The 17,411-nt window shown below is 34.2% G+C and overlaps 2 protein-coding genes and 1 long non-coding RNA gene across 3 annotated transcripts; 2 read left to right on the top strand and 1 right to left on the bottom strand.

Annotated features, from left to right (window-relative positions):
* Window positions 1-838: 838 nt before the first annotated feature.
* Window positions 839-3,794, bottom strand: LOC130747448 (polyol transporter 5-like). The gene is made up of 3 exons (XM_057600392.1): window positions 3,477-3,794; window positions 2,846-3,192; window positions 839-2,086 (listed from the first exon to the last, which is right to left on the bottom strand). Exons 1-3 carry the CDS (start codon window positions 3,622-3,624, stop codon window positions 998-1,000), a joined length of 1,584 nt encoding a protein of 527 aa, XP_057456375.1. The 5' UTR covers window positions 3,625-3,794; the 3' UTR covers window positions 839-997.
* Window positions 3,795-9,745: 5,951 nt separating this feature from the next.
* On the top strand, window positions 9,746-10,852 carry LOC130747449 (uncharacterized). The gene is made up of 2 exons (XR_009022385.1): window positions 9,746-10,017; window positions 10,116-10,852. It is a non-coding gene; the product is annotated as an uncharacterized LOC130747449 (long non-coding RNA).
* A 3,770-nt stretch (window positions 10,853-14,622) lies between these two features.
* Window positions 14,623-17,339, top strand: LOC130747447 (arabinosyltransferase RRA2-like). The gene is made up of 2 exons (XM_057600391.1): window positions 14,623-15,135; window positions 16,112-17,339. Exons 1-2 carry the CDS (start codon window positions 14,941-14,943, stop codon window positions 17,222-17,224), a joined length of 1,308 nt encoding a protein of 435 aa, XP_057456374.1. The 5' UTR covers window positions 14,623-14,940; the 3' UTR covers window positions 17,225-17,339.
* The last annotated feature ends 72 nt before the right edge of the window (window positions 17,340-17,411 follow it).

Below are 17,411 nucleotides of genomic sequence, written 5' to 3'. Positions count from 1 at the left end.
TTGATTAATAGTCCTCTTATAATATAATTAAAACAAATTAGTGCTAGATGCTCATACGCCCCCATTTACCACTGAAATCACTCTAACTGAGCTTTATCCTCATCCATGTCTCTAGTTTAAAACACGAATGATAATGAAACTAAAATATTGACCCCATGATTCATGAATAATTGACTTAAAAATCTAGGGGAAAATGATCAAGGAGAACAAGAGAAAATGTATGGTCATTCTAACTCAGCCAATAGTAATCACATTCAATCAATTCCACAGTAAAATGGACCACTTATATACTTTTAAGACCCTCAAAGATTTCCAAATACAAAATACAGAAAAAGAGAAAGGTTAAGTGATGACCACACGTAAAACTTATCCCTTGGATCTAGTGGTGTTTCCCTCCTTTTTCCAGTATGTGAGCCCACTCAATTATATTGCCCACAAAAAATAAGGGTATTTATAGTCCACGTTGGGATGAAGCCAAATATATTTGCAGCATGTTAATTTGGACACGCAATATATCATGCTCACACTTAAATTTTTTAGGATAAAAACCATTTATATCCTTATTTGCATTTACATAAACAATTTTTTATTTTTAAACTTTCCACAAATTAGCTCAAATTAACATTTACACATTAACTTTATAACCATAAAAGAAAATAGCACACCAATAAAATGTAGCTCAACTAGCAGATAGTTGAGCTCATTAAGCATGAGCAGTCTGGTGTATACCGAAAATCATTTGAAATGAGAGGTGTATCCATTTAATATAAATTCCGAACATTAGAAAATTAGTTTCACAATTGTCAAGGGTTAAAAATATATTTAAAAAAAACAGCAATGAAAAGCTATAAGCACCTTTTTTTTTTCTTATCATTGACAAAGGTTACTGCATACAATTAACTTTTGCTCCTCTTGTCATTTTTGTATACATTTTTCATTGTTCCACAAAGCTACTATATAGTAATACTACCCCTAATATACTCATTAATTAATTCCTCTAAGTTTGGACATTAGTCCCTAACTGAACTTGGCCTGCTTGGTCATTGTCTTTCCCATTTCCAACTCCCTTATTACCCTTAATTTTGGACTTGGATTGACCAAAAGACCCTTCCATATCTTCAAGTGTCTTCCCCCTAGTTTCAGGAAGCATAGTATAAAAGAAAATCCAGCCACAAATCGCAATCCCTCCAAAAAGGAAGAAAGCTCCACCAATGGTAATCCCTTTCGACAGGGACAAAAAGGTCATTGAAATGACCCCACTCGTCACGCGATTCACCACCACTCCCATAGCACAACCCTGCGCTCGCAACCTCAACGGGAAAATCTCAGAGCTATAGACCCACGTGATGGGCCCCGCACCAATCGAGAACGTGGCCACGTAGGACAAAACCGTTGCAATGCTCAATCCAACGGCCCACGTGACTTTGGTATCTGAACGGTCGATGATCGTGAGGCTGGTGCCGAGTGTGAGGAGCGACAGCACCATGCCGCCGACGCTGGTGAGGAGCAACGGCCGCCGCCCGATGCGGTCGAGCATGAAGGTGGCGACGAGGATGAAACAGGTTTTCACAAACCCGACGGCGACGGTGGCGAGGAGCTTATCGGTGTCGCTCTTGATCCCGGCTTTTTCGAAGATGGTGGGGCTGTATAGCACGACGGCGTCGATGCCGGAGGCTTGTTGGAAGAAGTGGATGCCGAGGGCGGCGATTACGATGTGGCGGATTGCCGGGGTTGGGTAGAGGAAGAGCTCCTTCCAGACTCCCTCGCCGGTGCTTCTCTTGGAGACTTCAACGACGTCGTCGGTGCAGGATTCGGGGATTCCGGCGGCGCGTTTAATGTCGGCTAAGCGGAGCTGGGCTTCTTCAGGGGAGTCTGAGGTTTTGTTGAGGACTTTTATAGCGTCGCCTAGGCGGCCTCTCATGACTAACCACCGTGGGGACTCCGGCATGGCTAACACTCCGACGCCTAGGATTACTGATGGGAGTGCGCCAACTCCGAGCATCATTCTCCATCCTACTTTGAGGGACAATTTTGAGAATGCAAAGTTTGATATGTATCCTAGTAATATCCCTCCATTTATGAAAACCTGCAAAATCATAAATGTTAAATGAGCTTTTCCCAAAATTCATATATTCATAAATGAGCTTTTCCCAAAATCATAGTTTGATATGTACTTGTTTAAGGAATTATTAAAGTGAAGTGTAATAAAAAGTATATTCATAAATGTATCACTTTCATTTAATAGTTCTTTTGTTTGTCTCCAATTGGAAATCTCACATGGATGACCATTTGATTAACTTGTGCTAGAGAAACATATATTATTGCACGTAAAGGTGTTCTAGGACCACTATGACTAATTTACAATTGAAAAAGAAACTTGCCTCCTATTTTCAACATATTCTCTTTCATTGGTTGAAATTTAGTGAATTTTATAAAAAATGCAGTTCTCAATTTCAATTTTATGAAACTTACATTAATTAAATAGTGTTGTAAAAAAAAGTAAAGTACTAAGGTGAGTGTTGCACACTCTTCATTGTTTACTTATTAATATTTCCTACTTTTTTATATGTATATTAAGGTTCAATAATCAATATTAATTGTTTTCAATTTTTTGTTAATAAATTAGTAATTGAATGAATATATGTTATAAAAAACTATTTGCTCCTAATGTTTTTTCTTTTTCTCATCGCAGCTGTTGCAACTACATGATATTCTAATATTACAAAAATTGATAGATGTGCAATTATTGTGAGTTGTGACAAATTATATATAGTTGCTTCTTTATCACAATTCCGAATATTGGAGAAAATTATTTATCCATAAAGAGGAGTAAAGAAGTAATTACCTCGGGGAAGGAGGTGAGGAAGCCGCGAGAGGAAGCAGGGGAAACCTCAGCAGTATAGACAGGGGCAATCATGAGGGCGTAGCCGATGCCAATGCCGGCGATGAACCGCCCGAACATGAGAAACCAATAGTTCGGAGAGAACCCCATGAGTAAAGCTCCGACGAAGAAGATTGCGCCGGCGAAAACGATGGTGTAGCGGCGGCCTATCCAGTCAGAAGTCCTGCCGGCGAGGCCTGAGCCTATGAGCGAGTACAGGTTGATGATTCCCAGCAGAATCTCAATCTTCACATCACTGACTTTAAGGTCTCTTTTTATGTAGATGGCGGCTCCACTCATCACACCAATATCTGTATAACATCATCAATTCATCATCATATTATTCATATACATGTGAATCATTAATAGTGTTCTTTCAGATTCACTTTATTCTAAGAATAATGTTGTTTTCTCTCTTTCCCTTTAAAAAGGCTTTCTTTCTTTTTCCGGAAAACTGGATAAGATTTGCATTTTCAGCACATGCTATAGTTTCAAAGACAAAGTTGCAGCTGAACATATATACATAAAAATTAATGGTCATGATTTCTATATATGTATGTGAATAAGATAGTGTATCATGTGTATGTGTACTCACCATAGCCAAGCAAGATGGAAGTCATGGAGGCAAGCATAGCACAAGCAAAAGCGTACTTGTTCCTCTTTGGCTTCTTTTGAGGATCAAAATCCTGAAGATTTTTCTGATTTGCATTTTCTGCTTCAGTTACTACCTTGCCTTCAGTCATGTTTGTTGACTTAGTTGAGTGGAAACTCCGTGGAAGGGATATTCACTCAGAGGAAAGGATTAGAGAATGGTGTGTTAAATTGCTGGGATCTGTTTTTTCTGTGGTGATGTAAGATAAGTTAAGAAGCCAGTAGAAGAGAGCTGGCAAGTGGTGCAGAGAGTTGGGTTCATTCAGCGTGCTTATATAGACTACCAAATTATTGGGTAGAAAGCGATGGGATAAAGCTTGGTTGAAACTTTCATTTAATTAGTGGAAATAGATTGAACAAAATATGGAGATGAGAAGAAAAAAATAAAATGTAAAAGATGTAATGAATTAGATGATTGGAAAAAAAAAAGATAAATAGAAAATGATGAAAATAAAGTGGAATATTGCTGTTGCGTGAAATCACATATTACCATATCTCATTTTGATGTGGATTGAATAATAGTAACGTAACCCTAACAGATAAAATAGATATAGATTAGCAAATTTCTCTTAGGGATAAAATCCATATAAACCATAAGATTTCTTAGATTAAAATTACATATTATTTTTAAATTAACTTTTTTGAAAATTAATTTATGTAATTTTACTGTTTATTAATTTCTTATAATTAATATTTTCTCTTTTCGTAAATGTGTATTTAGATGGGGGCTACAACAAGAAATAATTGTTATATTGTCCAATTTTGAGCAGCATTCACCTTGTGATAACTTCAATATGATGACCCGATCAAATGTTTTTTTTTTATAAGCGATCGAATGTGATAAGTAACAAGTTGAGACTGTTGCAACTTGCAACTTGCAGGCTAACTCTCCCCATCTCTCTCTCTCACTCATCTATTTGACTTGACTTCAGCGCGAGCTATGCGTCACTGAATTCCTCATTTTATTTAGTTTTTGTATTATTCCTTGTCACCGTGTGAAATAGCAAATCAATATTTACTTTTTTAGTATTCTAATCATAGCATCACCTTCCCTCCTTTATTTTTTTCTTCATCAACTTTTATTTAACATTGATCTTATTTTCTACTTCACAATTTTTTTTTCTCTTCTTAATTTTGATTTAAGATTTATAGACCACACCACATTTAGTTTCCAATGCAAATAGTCCTCGTGGTGCCGTGGTGGCTCCCATTCAGAAAGTGATAAGCAAGTTGTTTCGCGAAGTAGTGTTCATTCAACAATAATGCCAAAGCAATGAGTAGAGAGTACCATACGCATACTTTCTCCATGCACACCCTCCGTGGCCGGTTTAACGTCGGTAGCTTAGTCCTGCTTATAAAGAGATATCTAAGCTTCAAGTAGCTACCACCACAACTTTTCACATGCGTGTTTGGATAATGTTTTACTAGTCGTTGGAGAATTTCATCACGCTTTTATTTTCATTTCTTATTAGTTAACAAGATCATATATAACTCTCCCATCCTTCGCCGTAACAGATATATATCTTTCATTGTCATATATTGATGCTCAATATAATTAAGAGCTCTAATTAATGACCTTTGATTTAATTTATGCAAAATTATCGTAAAATATGTACTTGATAATTCATTGAAATTGTCAGGGAAGAAAGGTTTATAAAAAGTTATATAATTGATTAAACAGATAGTATTATTTGACGTTTTTCAGTTAAATGTTGAAGATTTCTTTTCCCCGTGATAAATGTTGAATAATATAATAAGTTTATTAACACAAGATTAATACGAAATGTACTTGATATTCAATCCACACTTTTGTTGATTTTATCCACCTTGTAGTGTATTATTATCCATTCCCATGTAAATATGTAATATGTAACCCTTTTTAAAGATATTTTAGATTGAATTATTGCAATGCTGCTTATTATTGATCACACTTATACCCAAAATGATATAGGCCCAAACAATGAAATGATCGGAAGGACATTGTCTTAAATCAGCTGTATGACATACAATTCCACAAAGTGTGAAGTAACTACAAAATTAGGCACTCGAACGCATTAGGCACTCGAACGCCTAATTTACTATAGATTTTGGCAGCCTAACATTGGGGTATAAGTGTGTTCCTCTATTTATATCAACTCTATTGTTGGCCATCCCTGGATATATAGGTATCAATTTTTTTTGGACGTATGGTGTTAAGTGAGGTGCATCTTTGGATCGTAGCAAGGACATTTCACTATTTTACCATGTTGGACAATGGAGGTGCATCTTTGGATCGTAGCAAGGACATTTCTCTTTCTATTTAGATATGTCGCCACTCGCCAACCAGTAAACCACATGTTTGAATATCTCCCTTAGTAGTTTTATTCATTTAAGAAAGGAGTTTTATTTTACTTCAAAAACCATCACTTATTTGTTATTAAAATTCACACATATTTTTATTTTAACCCTATACAAACATTATCTTCTTAGATTTTAAAAAATATGAAAGTCAATTGGTTTTAGCCTTTATTTGGGTGTTTACATGTATCCTAATTCAGAGATGATCATATTCGAATTAAGAATATTCATATTAATTATGGTGGAATTAACTCTCATAATGATAATTTTTTCCACCCACAAGATTTTAGCTTCTCATGAAGAACTAAAACCACATAAATTTAAACTTTTCTAGGAAAAAAATATTTTTTATAAAAGTAAATTCAATAATTAGAGCATCTCCAATGCTAGTTCTTAATTCTTACTCCATCTGTTCCAAAACTATTGTAGTTTTAGTTTTTTCACTAAGTTTAAGAGTTCATTAATTGATGTTATAATTTGACTGAATCACCCTTATTTAATATGAGTTATATGAAAGAGAGAAAATAAAAATCATTGGTCAACTAATTGGTGAGAATTGTGATTGGTGAAAATAAGAGGTGATACTTAGGAGATACAATATTAAATGAGGACATGAATAGAAGATAATGAGATAAAGTGCTTTGAAAATGTAAAATAACAATGGTTTAATTTGGAGCAAAACAAAAAAGCTAAAACTACAATAGTTTTGGAACGGAGGAAGTAGTTCTTAACACTATTCATGTGGGTCCGTATTGTCATATGTGCTTAAGCAACTCTCAAACAATTTTGTTCCAACAATGAGTTCTTAGTTTCTTAGTTCTTACCACTATTAATTTGATCTCACGAATTACATTATTTATAATTTTTATTTTCATAAAGTAATAAAACAAAACTCATAAAGTAAATTGAATTAGAAAGAAAAAATGATTTTTTATGCTAAGAACTCAAAAAGTAAAACTCCTTATATAAGAACTGAGTTCTTATTTTTAAGAACTAAGAGCTCCAAGTCAGCATCTCCAATGATTACAAACTCAGTTCTTAATTTTTAACTCAAAAATAAGAATTAAGAATCTCACATTGGAGATACTCTTATAAACTTTTACGATGGAAATCATAATTTTGTTTTAAAAAAATCACTTTAATTTATAGTTTGCTTTAAAGTCAACACACATGCTGGGTTGGGGTTTCCAAGGTCTAGATTCAAGAAAGACGGGCTTGATATCCTTTAGATGAGAAGAAGGGCCTACCCAAGCCTTTTAATTTTTGATTGTAGGCCCCCATTCAACCACCGTTTCCAACATGCGCTGAATTGGTTGACCCTGACACTCTTCGGCTCTTCTCTACACATCGCTTCAATTATTGTTTTTTTTTTCTTTTTTATATCGGAAAAGGTTCAATAATCGATTATTGTGTTTGGGTATGTAAGCATTATGTACTCTTTTTCCTTACTAGGTTTTTTCCAAGGGAGTTTTCTTAGTAATGTTTTAATGAGGCATTTCTTAATTTAGCCATGCTTCCAAGGGGTAGTCAAAGTGGTCACTTGAGCTGTAATTTATTTTCACCTTTTCTGTTATTGCTTCTTTCTCTTTCCTTCTTGTATTGGGTTGAAGTACCCCTTGTATTTCATATCAATATATTTCTTTGCTTATTAAAAAAAAAAACATTGTTTTTGTAATTTTAACTCTGATGCTGTGAAGATAAAATGTTTATTCAAGAGTTTGATTTTTAGCAATTAAACTCTTAATATAGAGTGGTAGATTTTTTGATACAATATATAGAGTGGTAGATGATTACAGAGTAGTATTTTTTACCATTATAACTGGCATTTATTAAGCAATTGTTGTTCTTCTTTTTGTAATTCATTTTTTTAAGTTTATGAAACTAAAAATGTATCGGCAAATTTTAAAATGCATGCCACCTATCATTATATAACATTTAAATAGAACCAGATGGTAATAATCAAGAGTAAAGTGCTTTTAAAATAGTTAATTTTTTATAATTTAACTGATAAATTATCCAAAATTCCAAACAGATCGGGGCTAGCTACACTAGTAAAAAGTGGTTTTTTAAACGATAGTTTTATTTCAAGTAGTTTTAGCTTTTATAGCAACCGGGTCAAGCAATTAAAAAACATAAAACAAAATTAGAATTTTTTTATATATTCTCAAATGATAATTAAACACTACAAAAAAAGTTAATTTTAGTGGCATGCAGTTTGTGCGGTCTTACTTAGACCGCCACTATTTCCAATTGTTTTTGAATAATTTAAATTTAAATTTATTAGGCTTTTGAATGAGAAATGTTTTCAACGCTGCTACCACGCGATTTTCATCTTCACCATTCGCGATTCTTCTCCTTCTCTGAATCTCCACCTGTGGTCCCTTCATCCATCGATGGCTTCCCTCTCAGTTCCATCGAGCGAGGCGGTGGCGGCGGCGACGGCGGTGCAAGGAGTTCGAAGAGGAAGTTAGGGTTTTCTCAAAATCAGATACCCTAGTTCAATCGTCGTTCGTATTTTGTTTCTTCATTCTCTGTTTCTTTGTTTGCTATGCTAATTAACATATTAGGGTTTTGTTGTTGTTTCTAGATTAACATGTTACCACGTTTCATATCACTGTTAAATTTCGGTTACTATTTAGTTGAATCAATCTGAAGAACACTTTCTTAATCGATAGTTTTCCTTGAATTGTGTAGGAATTGATTTGTTCCTTATTTTGCCTCTGCTACTGACTGAATTTATCAATTGTCACGGTCTATGCAATGTTTGAATTGTGAGTTGATGAAGCACTGAACTTGATGAAGCACTGAACTTGATGAAGCCATGATTTTTAAGCTATTTGGCAGGTTAATTATTTTTGTATAACATGATTATTTTAGTTGAAGCATTTTTGTGGAATTCTGCAGTGACAATTTGATGGAAGATCAAAGCTCTGGATCCTTCTTGTAAGTTTAGTATATATCAATTGGTTTTGGTGGCAAACTTTCATGTGAGAAGATCCTTAATAATGCAAATATTTGTATATTATCTACTAGATTCTCCTTCAAGAGTTGAATGCCAACAAGGGAAGAAATTGTTATAATATAATAGGAAATTTGCAGTGGGGTGTTCTTTTAGAGAAAACTATAATTAAGCTTGTAGTGGATAGTTATCTCAAATTGGTTATTCTGGTGTTTTTGATAGATGATTTCTTGTCTTTCAGAGTTTTGGGCAGCATGGAAGGGAGTTGATTACCTCAGAACTTGCTTTAAGGATTTTATCTATTCTAAGTGAAGAACAATTTCTACCCAGCATGGATCAATCTTCATTAAACAGTATGCTTGACATGCTTGTCATAAAGGTAAGTAGAAATTCCTGCCATAATTAAGTATGTGATAATCATGAAATCCATTGTGGAACTGAGCTATGATTTACAAGATGCTAATAAAATATACCAAGTATGGATGGTGGTGTTATGTGCAAGTAAGCATTGAACTCTAATTTCACTTCTGGACAAATTGAATGTTGTATTCTATCCTTTGGGACTTTTGAGTACTTGTTGTGACTTGTGAGTGCCAAGTCTGCAATGCTACCTGTAAGTTCTAACCAATATTGCTATGTGAGGATCATTCAACATTTTTTTCCATGTCCTATGTGCTTCTGCATCAGACAACAATAGTTGCTTTCACAGACTGGCATAATAGTGCTTGTTTGATTCTATCTTTCTATGTAATAACTAGTTATGAATTCTCATATCTTTCTCTGCCAGTTGAATCTACTTTATCCTTCTCTTATGTCTCTTTATTTTGTCCTGTGCAGCACTACCTGCACAATCTCTCTTTCAATTCCTTTATTTCATGGTGAGCTTAAATAACTACTATGCCTTACAATATACTTTCCATATGATGCATACTCTGGTTTGTGATAGTGTAACATCTTGGAAGTTTCCTGAATATGTGTGGAGGACAACTTAGTTATTTATTTTGACTTTTTGAGCATTTCAAGTTCAATTAAAATTTTTATTTTATTTTATATTTGTAATTAAAGATGAATTGAAAGTGATTGGCAATTGCTTCCTACTGGAACATAAAGTACTCTACAGTTTGATACTTTCAAGGTGCTTTTCCTGTGTAGGTGTCTCCTTGTCCTGACCTCATTCTAGAAAATCCTGGTAATTTGAACCTGTTTTTCTTCCTATTTCAGTTTTTAACTCAATGATTTTGCCTTTCATTTTAATCAATATTAACTGATCATAACTTTCTTATAAAGGTGAAAGCTTTGTGGCCAGCCATCAGCAATATTGAGTTTGTGATCCAGTTAGTATAATGAATCTTTATTAAAACAAGGATGATTGATAAAACTACAAGGGATGTGGAATGAGGTTCAAAGCCTTTCCTCTAGCCAAGATAACACTACTCTGATACCTATTGTCATTTTATGATTTTATCTTTTTTTTTTTTTTTTTTTTTTTCTGTAGTCTCTGCCTCTGATTCAAGTTCTTATTCATAGGTGTGTGTTTGTGTCTATAATATCTATATATTGTGTTTTCATATTTGTGGCTTAGATATGAATTAAACTCCCGGATATCCTCTTTTGGTACTATTTGGTTCAATGATATGCAGATTCTGTTTATACTCTTAGTTAACCTTTTTAACATAACTGCTTTTTTTTCTAGTTGTTCTAGTGATTTAAGACTTCTATTAGATGTTATATTGGACAGGAGCTACCCTGTTGACCATCAAGGGAACCAGTTAACTCAGTTTCAGCAGCTACCTAAATGAAGCAGAAGTGGCAGCAGCTGAATAACAGAAAGCAACTAATTTGTTTGATACCATTCTCACGTAATGCAGGTTGCTTTTAGAAAATTGCAGTGCATTATACCCCATTGTAGAAAGATATTTTGAATGGTGTGTCAGCTAGTTTTATCTGAGATATTGATTGAGAAAAATTGTAATTACAATTATTTTGCATAGTTTGTATGAAAACTACTAGATTTTTGGTTGGTTGCTGGGGGTAGATTATGGTTGGAGAGAGTGTAAGGTGCTGCCTCAAAGATAAATGCACTGTTTATAACTAGTTATAGTCAAAGAGAATATAGGATGAAAAGGAAAGTACTTGAGAAAACCAGAAGAAAGACTAAAAAGAGGGGGTATAGTAAGATATATAGTAATTTCCTGTTGATGTATACCTCAAAGAAGGTGATTGAGGAAATGAGATATAGAAAGTAGGACCTATTTGCCTTAGCTGTGGTACAGGGTCTTTGTTATGGGTATGCAACTAGTACTTAGAAAATTTGGTCCTAGAGAAAGAGAATTGAAGGAAAGAAATAGAAGAGATAGTGTCTGAAATTAATAATGTTGTGATTTAGTAGAGAACTTAATTGTCATATCCCTGCATTCCTTTGATCGTAATATGATTTAGAGAGAATTTAATTGTTGAAGCAAACAAGAACAAGAATTTCAGCCCATAGTATGCGTTTTGTTAAAAGGCTTAATAGCTCTTTTGGTCCCTCACTTATCACAATTTTGGTCCCTCCAGAAAAAAATTAGCAAAACTAGTCCTTACATTTACACACTTTTGCCGTTTTAGTCCCAAAAAGGATCATTTTTGCAAAACATTAAGCAATGTGGAGGAATAAAAGTGCTAATTTTATTATTGGGGACAAAAAGTGCAAAATCGTGATAAGTGAGGGACCAAAGCCTTGTTAAAACAGTTTGTGGCGACTTTTGTGGCGGTCTTAAGCCGCTAGGAATTGTTGTGGCATGAAAAACCAGCGGTCGGGTAGAAACCGCCACAAATACGGTTGTGGCATCCGAGAAGGTGGCGGGCACGTTGACCGCCACGTAAGCGTTTAGTGGCGGTCATAAACCGCCACAAACAGCAAAAAAGACCGCCACTAAAAAATACTTTTTTTGTAGTGAAAGTAGTAAGAGCTATAAAAGATATACTTTAGATTAAGGAGGTTAAAATATTAATTCATTAATGATACAATTTATCTTTTAAATTAAAAAAAATAATTTAAATAATGTACGTACTTGGGTCTTTGGGATACATGATTTAAGGGGCTGGCGCCAGGCAAGAGAATCTGACATATAATTCGTGTCATCAGTCACATGTGAAGTCACCCAAGTCTAAGCAAAAATGAACTCATACAGATAAGTTGAACAAATGATGTACGTCCTTATTTCTTTAATTCTTGTAGGATGATGTGTTCTAATTAATTTATTGGTTATTCAACATACAGATCTTTCCTTTGACAACTTTATTGTTCTCATCTCTATACATATGTTTTCCTTACGTTTATACTACTATACGATAACGACACACTAACTGAGTCAATTATATAAGAGTTTAATTATTTATTAATATGTTGAACTTAGTGATTATATATGTTTATTTTTCTTAACCAGTAACCACACACCTAGACCTAGTAATTGTGAGATTAATTATTTGTCTTACGATTAGTGGACAAAACAATACATTTTTCTACTCATAAAAAGGAAAATGTTCATTGACACAACACATGTCAGACACAATTTATTTTAGTTTATCATAACATGACAGACTAATTTTAGGAAAAAGTTAAGCACTCGGCTCAAATTAACGATCCAAAAGATTGGAAACTCTCCAAATATAACCAAAGTAAGTGATGACAATTATTAAAAGAGACAGTGAACAGAAAGTCATTTTGAATAGCAATAATGTTACTTACACACCTCTCATTTGAGGTGGAATGAAGAGAGAGATAGAAAAAAAAGAAAAAATAAGAAAGAGAAAGTATGAGATGTGATAGATGATAAGATGAGAGAGATAGAAACAAAAAAAAGGTGGAAATGAAGTGTTTAAAAAATGAGGTGTGTATATATCATTACTCTTTTAAATAGTAAAGTTGCACTAGCAAATCAATTTGTAATAATTTTTTTTGAAATTTACTATTGCCCGTAGAAACTTATCTAGGCAAAATTTGCATGCCAATGATACTGAGTTAAGAAGGTGTGACACACAAAAGTTGTGAAGTTGCATAGCATAATTTATTGGATAAATTATTTTATGTACGTAAGAAAATATTAACTCTTCTCTAAAAGAATAATTTTAAATGGATGGTTGACTTAAATAATACATAATTTATTTCTCTTAAGTATATATAGTCTTGAATTTGAATCTTATAATTGATTAAAATCTCGATTAAGAAAAAAAATCTCACATTAATATGAATGTGTTCGGCTTGCATAGAATAGTATCTCGCGGAGAATACCATCTATTAATAACAACAACAAAAACAATTTTAACCTTGCAGTGTAATTTATTTTTTGGTCAATAAATTCACGAGTGCAAACCCAAAAGCGGAATCGCACTTTGCATTAACTCTTGTAACAAAGGTTCAAGTGATAGTGGGCCTCTGGCCCTTCAAACAAAAAACGATTCCAGTGATAGGTTAGTATGTGGTATTTACAAGTCTCATTGTACTCTCTATTATAAATTCCAATTCATTGACCCAAAAAACAAAAGCAACGTGGCTTGGCCCTTTCTCTATCATATGAGAACCTTTGTCCAACAAAAAAGAACTTGTTTAATTCGTTTAACATTGCTATAATGCTATTCTTTGTTCAGAATTCATTATATTTATTTTACAGAACGAGGATATATATAATTTTTGTTTTCAGGAATTTTATTTGTAATTTAATTTTTCTACTTAATTGTATAATGGAAAATCTTTCCTTCACACCTCATTTTGAGATGGAAGGAGGTGGAGGGGGAGAGAGATAGGAAGAAAAGAAAAAGTAAGAGAGAGAAAATATGAGATGTGATAGATGATAAGAGGAGAGAGGTAGAAACAAAAATAGGTGGAAATGAAGTGTTTAAAAGATGAAGTGTGTATATATCATTACAATTATAATTTAAATGAGAACAGTCAAGAAATTTAAATCAAAACATTTATGTCTAATAGGTGTCGGTCGCAGTAGTAAAAAATGCATGTTTTAACTATTAGGTTGAAGGTTCAATTTTTATGAACCGCACTCTTGGAGTGACCTGTAACATTTACCACACTTGAGTTGAAATTACGAGAGCAATTTAAGAAAAAAAAAATTAAAACGAGTAAATTTACTTGAGAAAATGAGTAGAAATTTTTTGTAAAAAAGGAGTAAATTTTTTAAATTATTGAGTATGATAAAAATAAAATAAATTAGAATAAAAATGATGTCTACTCTTACACACTCTAGTAGAATATAACATGGAAAGAGGGAGAGTTGATCTTTATTTGAAACGACAACTTTATCCAAAATCCTATTATTTTAAAAAGAGAAATAATGTAAATGAATAATGGAAACAAAAATGAGTTGACTTTGGCCTATCTCTTCTCATCATCAAAGAGATTTTTTAAGTTATTAGTCCATGTATTATTCTTTCTCTATTAGTAATAAATTTATTTTGATTATTACACTTAAAAAAATATGTGGGAAAATAGCTTAATTAAGCACTTATTTATAATTATTTTAAAATATGTTTAAAATAATAAGTTACAAAAAATGAATAAGTTTTGAGTTTAATGGATATGCACTGACAGTGTAAAATAGTTTTACACATTCATCCAATCAAAGCATGCCACATATGAGAGATAATTACATTTGACTTTAATTTTAATTAAAAGAATAATATATTTTCTGATTTGGCGGAATTCAATTGGATGTCTGTGTAAAATTATTTTACACTGTCAGTGCATATCCAATAAACTCATAAGTTTTTTCATAAGTTATTGTAAACTGTTTATTAAAATAAACTTATAATAGGAAACACTTACTTTATGCTACACTGATATTTTTAATTGGAAAATGCTAACTAACATGGTATTTTCTACCTTTCCCTTCCCTCAATCATGAAGGTGACATGGTAGAGCATTATACCAGAAAACTATTAGGTTGGTGAGTGTCACCCAGAAGCTTGCTGCCAATTCAATCAGTTCCAGAATCAAAGTGAATGCCATTGCTCACAATCTCAACCTTGATCATTCTTCCAATCATTCACCCTTTCACCCCAAATATTTTCAAAACCCTGTAACCAGAAAACCACCACATCAGGGTTTGGGTTTGATCCAATGATTGGGCGCAGAGAGCGAGAAGGACCATTGATGAGGAACAACAGCGCCCATTCCCTACGCAAATCAAAGGTCCTAACCGCCGTGGCAATTGGGATCCTTATTGGATGCATCCTCGCTTTCCTCTTCCCAAATGGGTTCTTCATTTCTGATTCTGTGACCCCAAATCGCCCTCACACCGGATCCAAGACCCAGGTTCTATTTTCATCAAAGATCGTATCTTTTTATGTTTCTCTTTCAATTTCGTGTCTAGTTTCAATCTGGGGTAATTTCGTTGACTGCAAATTCCTCTGTTATGACTAACTGTTTCTTTTGTGCCATTGTGGAAATGTGCTTGATCTTGCTGCTTTTACCAATTTTGGGTCCTACTAGTTATTACCTTAGCTTGTTTCATCTTTCAAGATATGTTAAGTTAGTTAATCACTGAAGATGAATCACTTGAATACTTTCACATCTCTTTGATTGTTATAGTAGTTGTAGTTGTATATTAAATTGGGTTTAGGGTAGGGACACTAGTGATGAAAGTTTTCTATTTGTGGTTAATATGGCTTTTTGGGCTAGATTGTTTGATATTGTACTATTGTAGTGAAAATTGCTCAGATTTGGTCCATTTCTCTGCCAAGGGATAAAGCACTATCCTAGTGTTCTTCCAGAATCTGAGCAGAGAGATTCTCCAATAGTGAGAGGCATTTCGACGCTCAAAGTTAACTCAAGATGAGAGGGAGAGAATCTCAAAGTCTTAGAAGAGCAACAAGTTTGCAAATGAGTAATGCTTATGTAAGAGTGATCAAATATGTATTTATAGTGCTGGAGTGCTCAATGTTTGTGGTGTGTTACCGTTTGGGGCTGACTGTTTGGCCGAGATGATGTGGCCGACCATAAGTATTTGTGCTGACCAGAACACCAAGGTTCCATTTCAGATGATTGGAGTTGTCTGGTGTGGCTGATATTGTGAATTTTCTCAACGTACTTGATAGTTAAGAGGCTTATATGTGGTTTCGTTGTATAATGTTCTGTTGCCTTGATATGTATAGACAACCATTTGTCCTTATATAATTGGGGCTGCTTTTCAGGTTTTATAGGATGATAGTATCTTCCCTTTCTGTATGAAAGAAGAGCCCTGTGGCATAACAAGCATAATTTTTAATATGGAATTTTTTCTTTTGGGCAGGAAAATTCAGCTGGATGTGAATCTTCAGATCGGGTCAACATGTTAAAATCAGAGTTTGTGTCAGTATCAGATAGAAACGCTCAGCTTAAGAAACAGGTGAGGGAATTGACTGAAAGGCTTCGGCTCGCAGAACAAGGGAAAGACCATGCTCAAAAGCAGTTTCTTGCATTGGGTAAACAGCACAAAGCTGGACCATTTGGCACTGTCAAGGGATTAAGAACCAGCCCTACTGTTGTTCCTGATGAATCTGTGAACCCAAGGTTGGCAAAGATATTGGAGAAAGTCGCAGTTAACCGAGAGCTTATAGTTGCACTTGCCAACACCAACGTGAAGGAGATGTTAGAGGTCTGGTTCACCAACATCAAGAAAGTTGGTATACCTAATTATCTAGTTGTTGCTTTAGATGATAACATTGCAGAGTTTTGTGAATCAAATCAAGTTCCAGTTTACAAGAGAGACCCAGATGATGGTATTGACTCCATTGGGAAAGAAGGAGGGAACCATGCTGTCTCTGGGCTTAAATTTCATATTCTCAGAGAATTTTTGCAGCTGGGATATAGTGTTCTTCTATCAGATGTTGACATTGTGTATTTGCAGAATCCTTTTGATCATCTATACCGGGATTCAGATGTGGAGTCCATGAGTGATGGACATGATAACAATACAGCTTATGGCTATAACGATGTCTTTGATGAACCTGCGATGGGTTGGGCTCGATATGCTCATACCATGAGGATATGGGTTTACAACTCTGGTTTCTTCTATATCAGACCAACCATCCCTTCCATTGAGCTTTTGGATCGCGTGGCAACGAGACTTTCGAAGGAGAAAGCGTGGGATCAGGCCGTTTTCAACGAGGAACTCTTTTACCCCTCGCACCCGGGTTATGATGGACTTCATGCTGCCAGAAGAACCATGGATATGTATCTCTTCATGAACAGCAAGGTTCTGTTCAAGACAGTGAGGAATGATGCTAACCTCAGCAAATTGAAACCAGTGATCATTCACGTGAATTACCACCCTGATAAGCTTCCACGAATGAAAGCAGTTGTTGAATATTATGTTAATGGGAAACTGGATGCTCTCAAACCTTTCCCTGAAGGCTCAGATTAAGCAATTGTTGAATATTATGTTAATTGTTCGAAACAGTTTTACTGTAGTTTTTTTTTTTTTTTTTCTTCTGTAACATTTTGTTGTATGCTAATTCAAAATCTTTGCTGTTTTCAAAGTTTTTACCTCAGACCCGTAGGTTTCTTTTGTAACATTGGAAATTACGTAAATCAGCACCCAAAATGCGTGA

This window comes from Lotus japonicus, chromosome 3, assembly GCF_012489685.1.
Source record: "Lotus japonicus ecotype B-129 chromosome 3, LjGifu_v1.2".
NCBI classification, from domain to species: Eukaryota; Viridiplantae; Streptophyta; class Magnoliopsida; order Fabales; family Fabaceae; genus Lotus; species Lotus japonicus.
The sequence above is the reverse complement of the archived record's forward strand: the minus strand, read 5'-3'. Positions and strand labels throughout refer to the sequence as shown.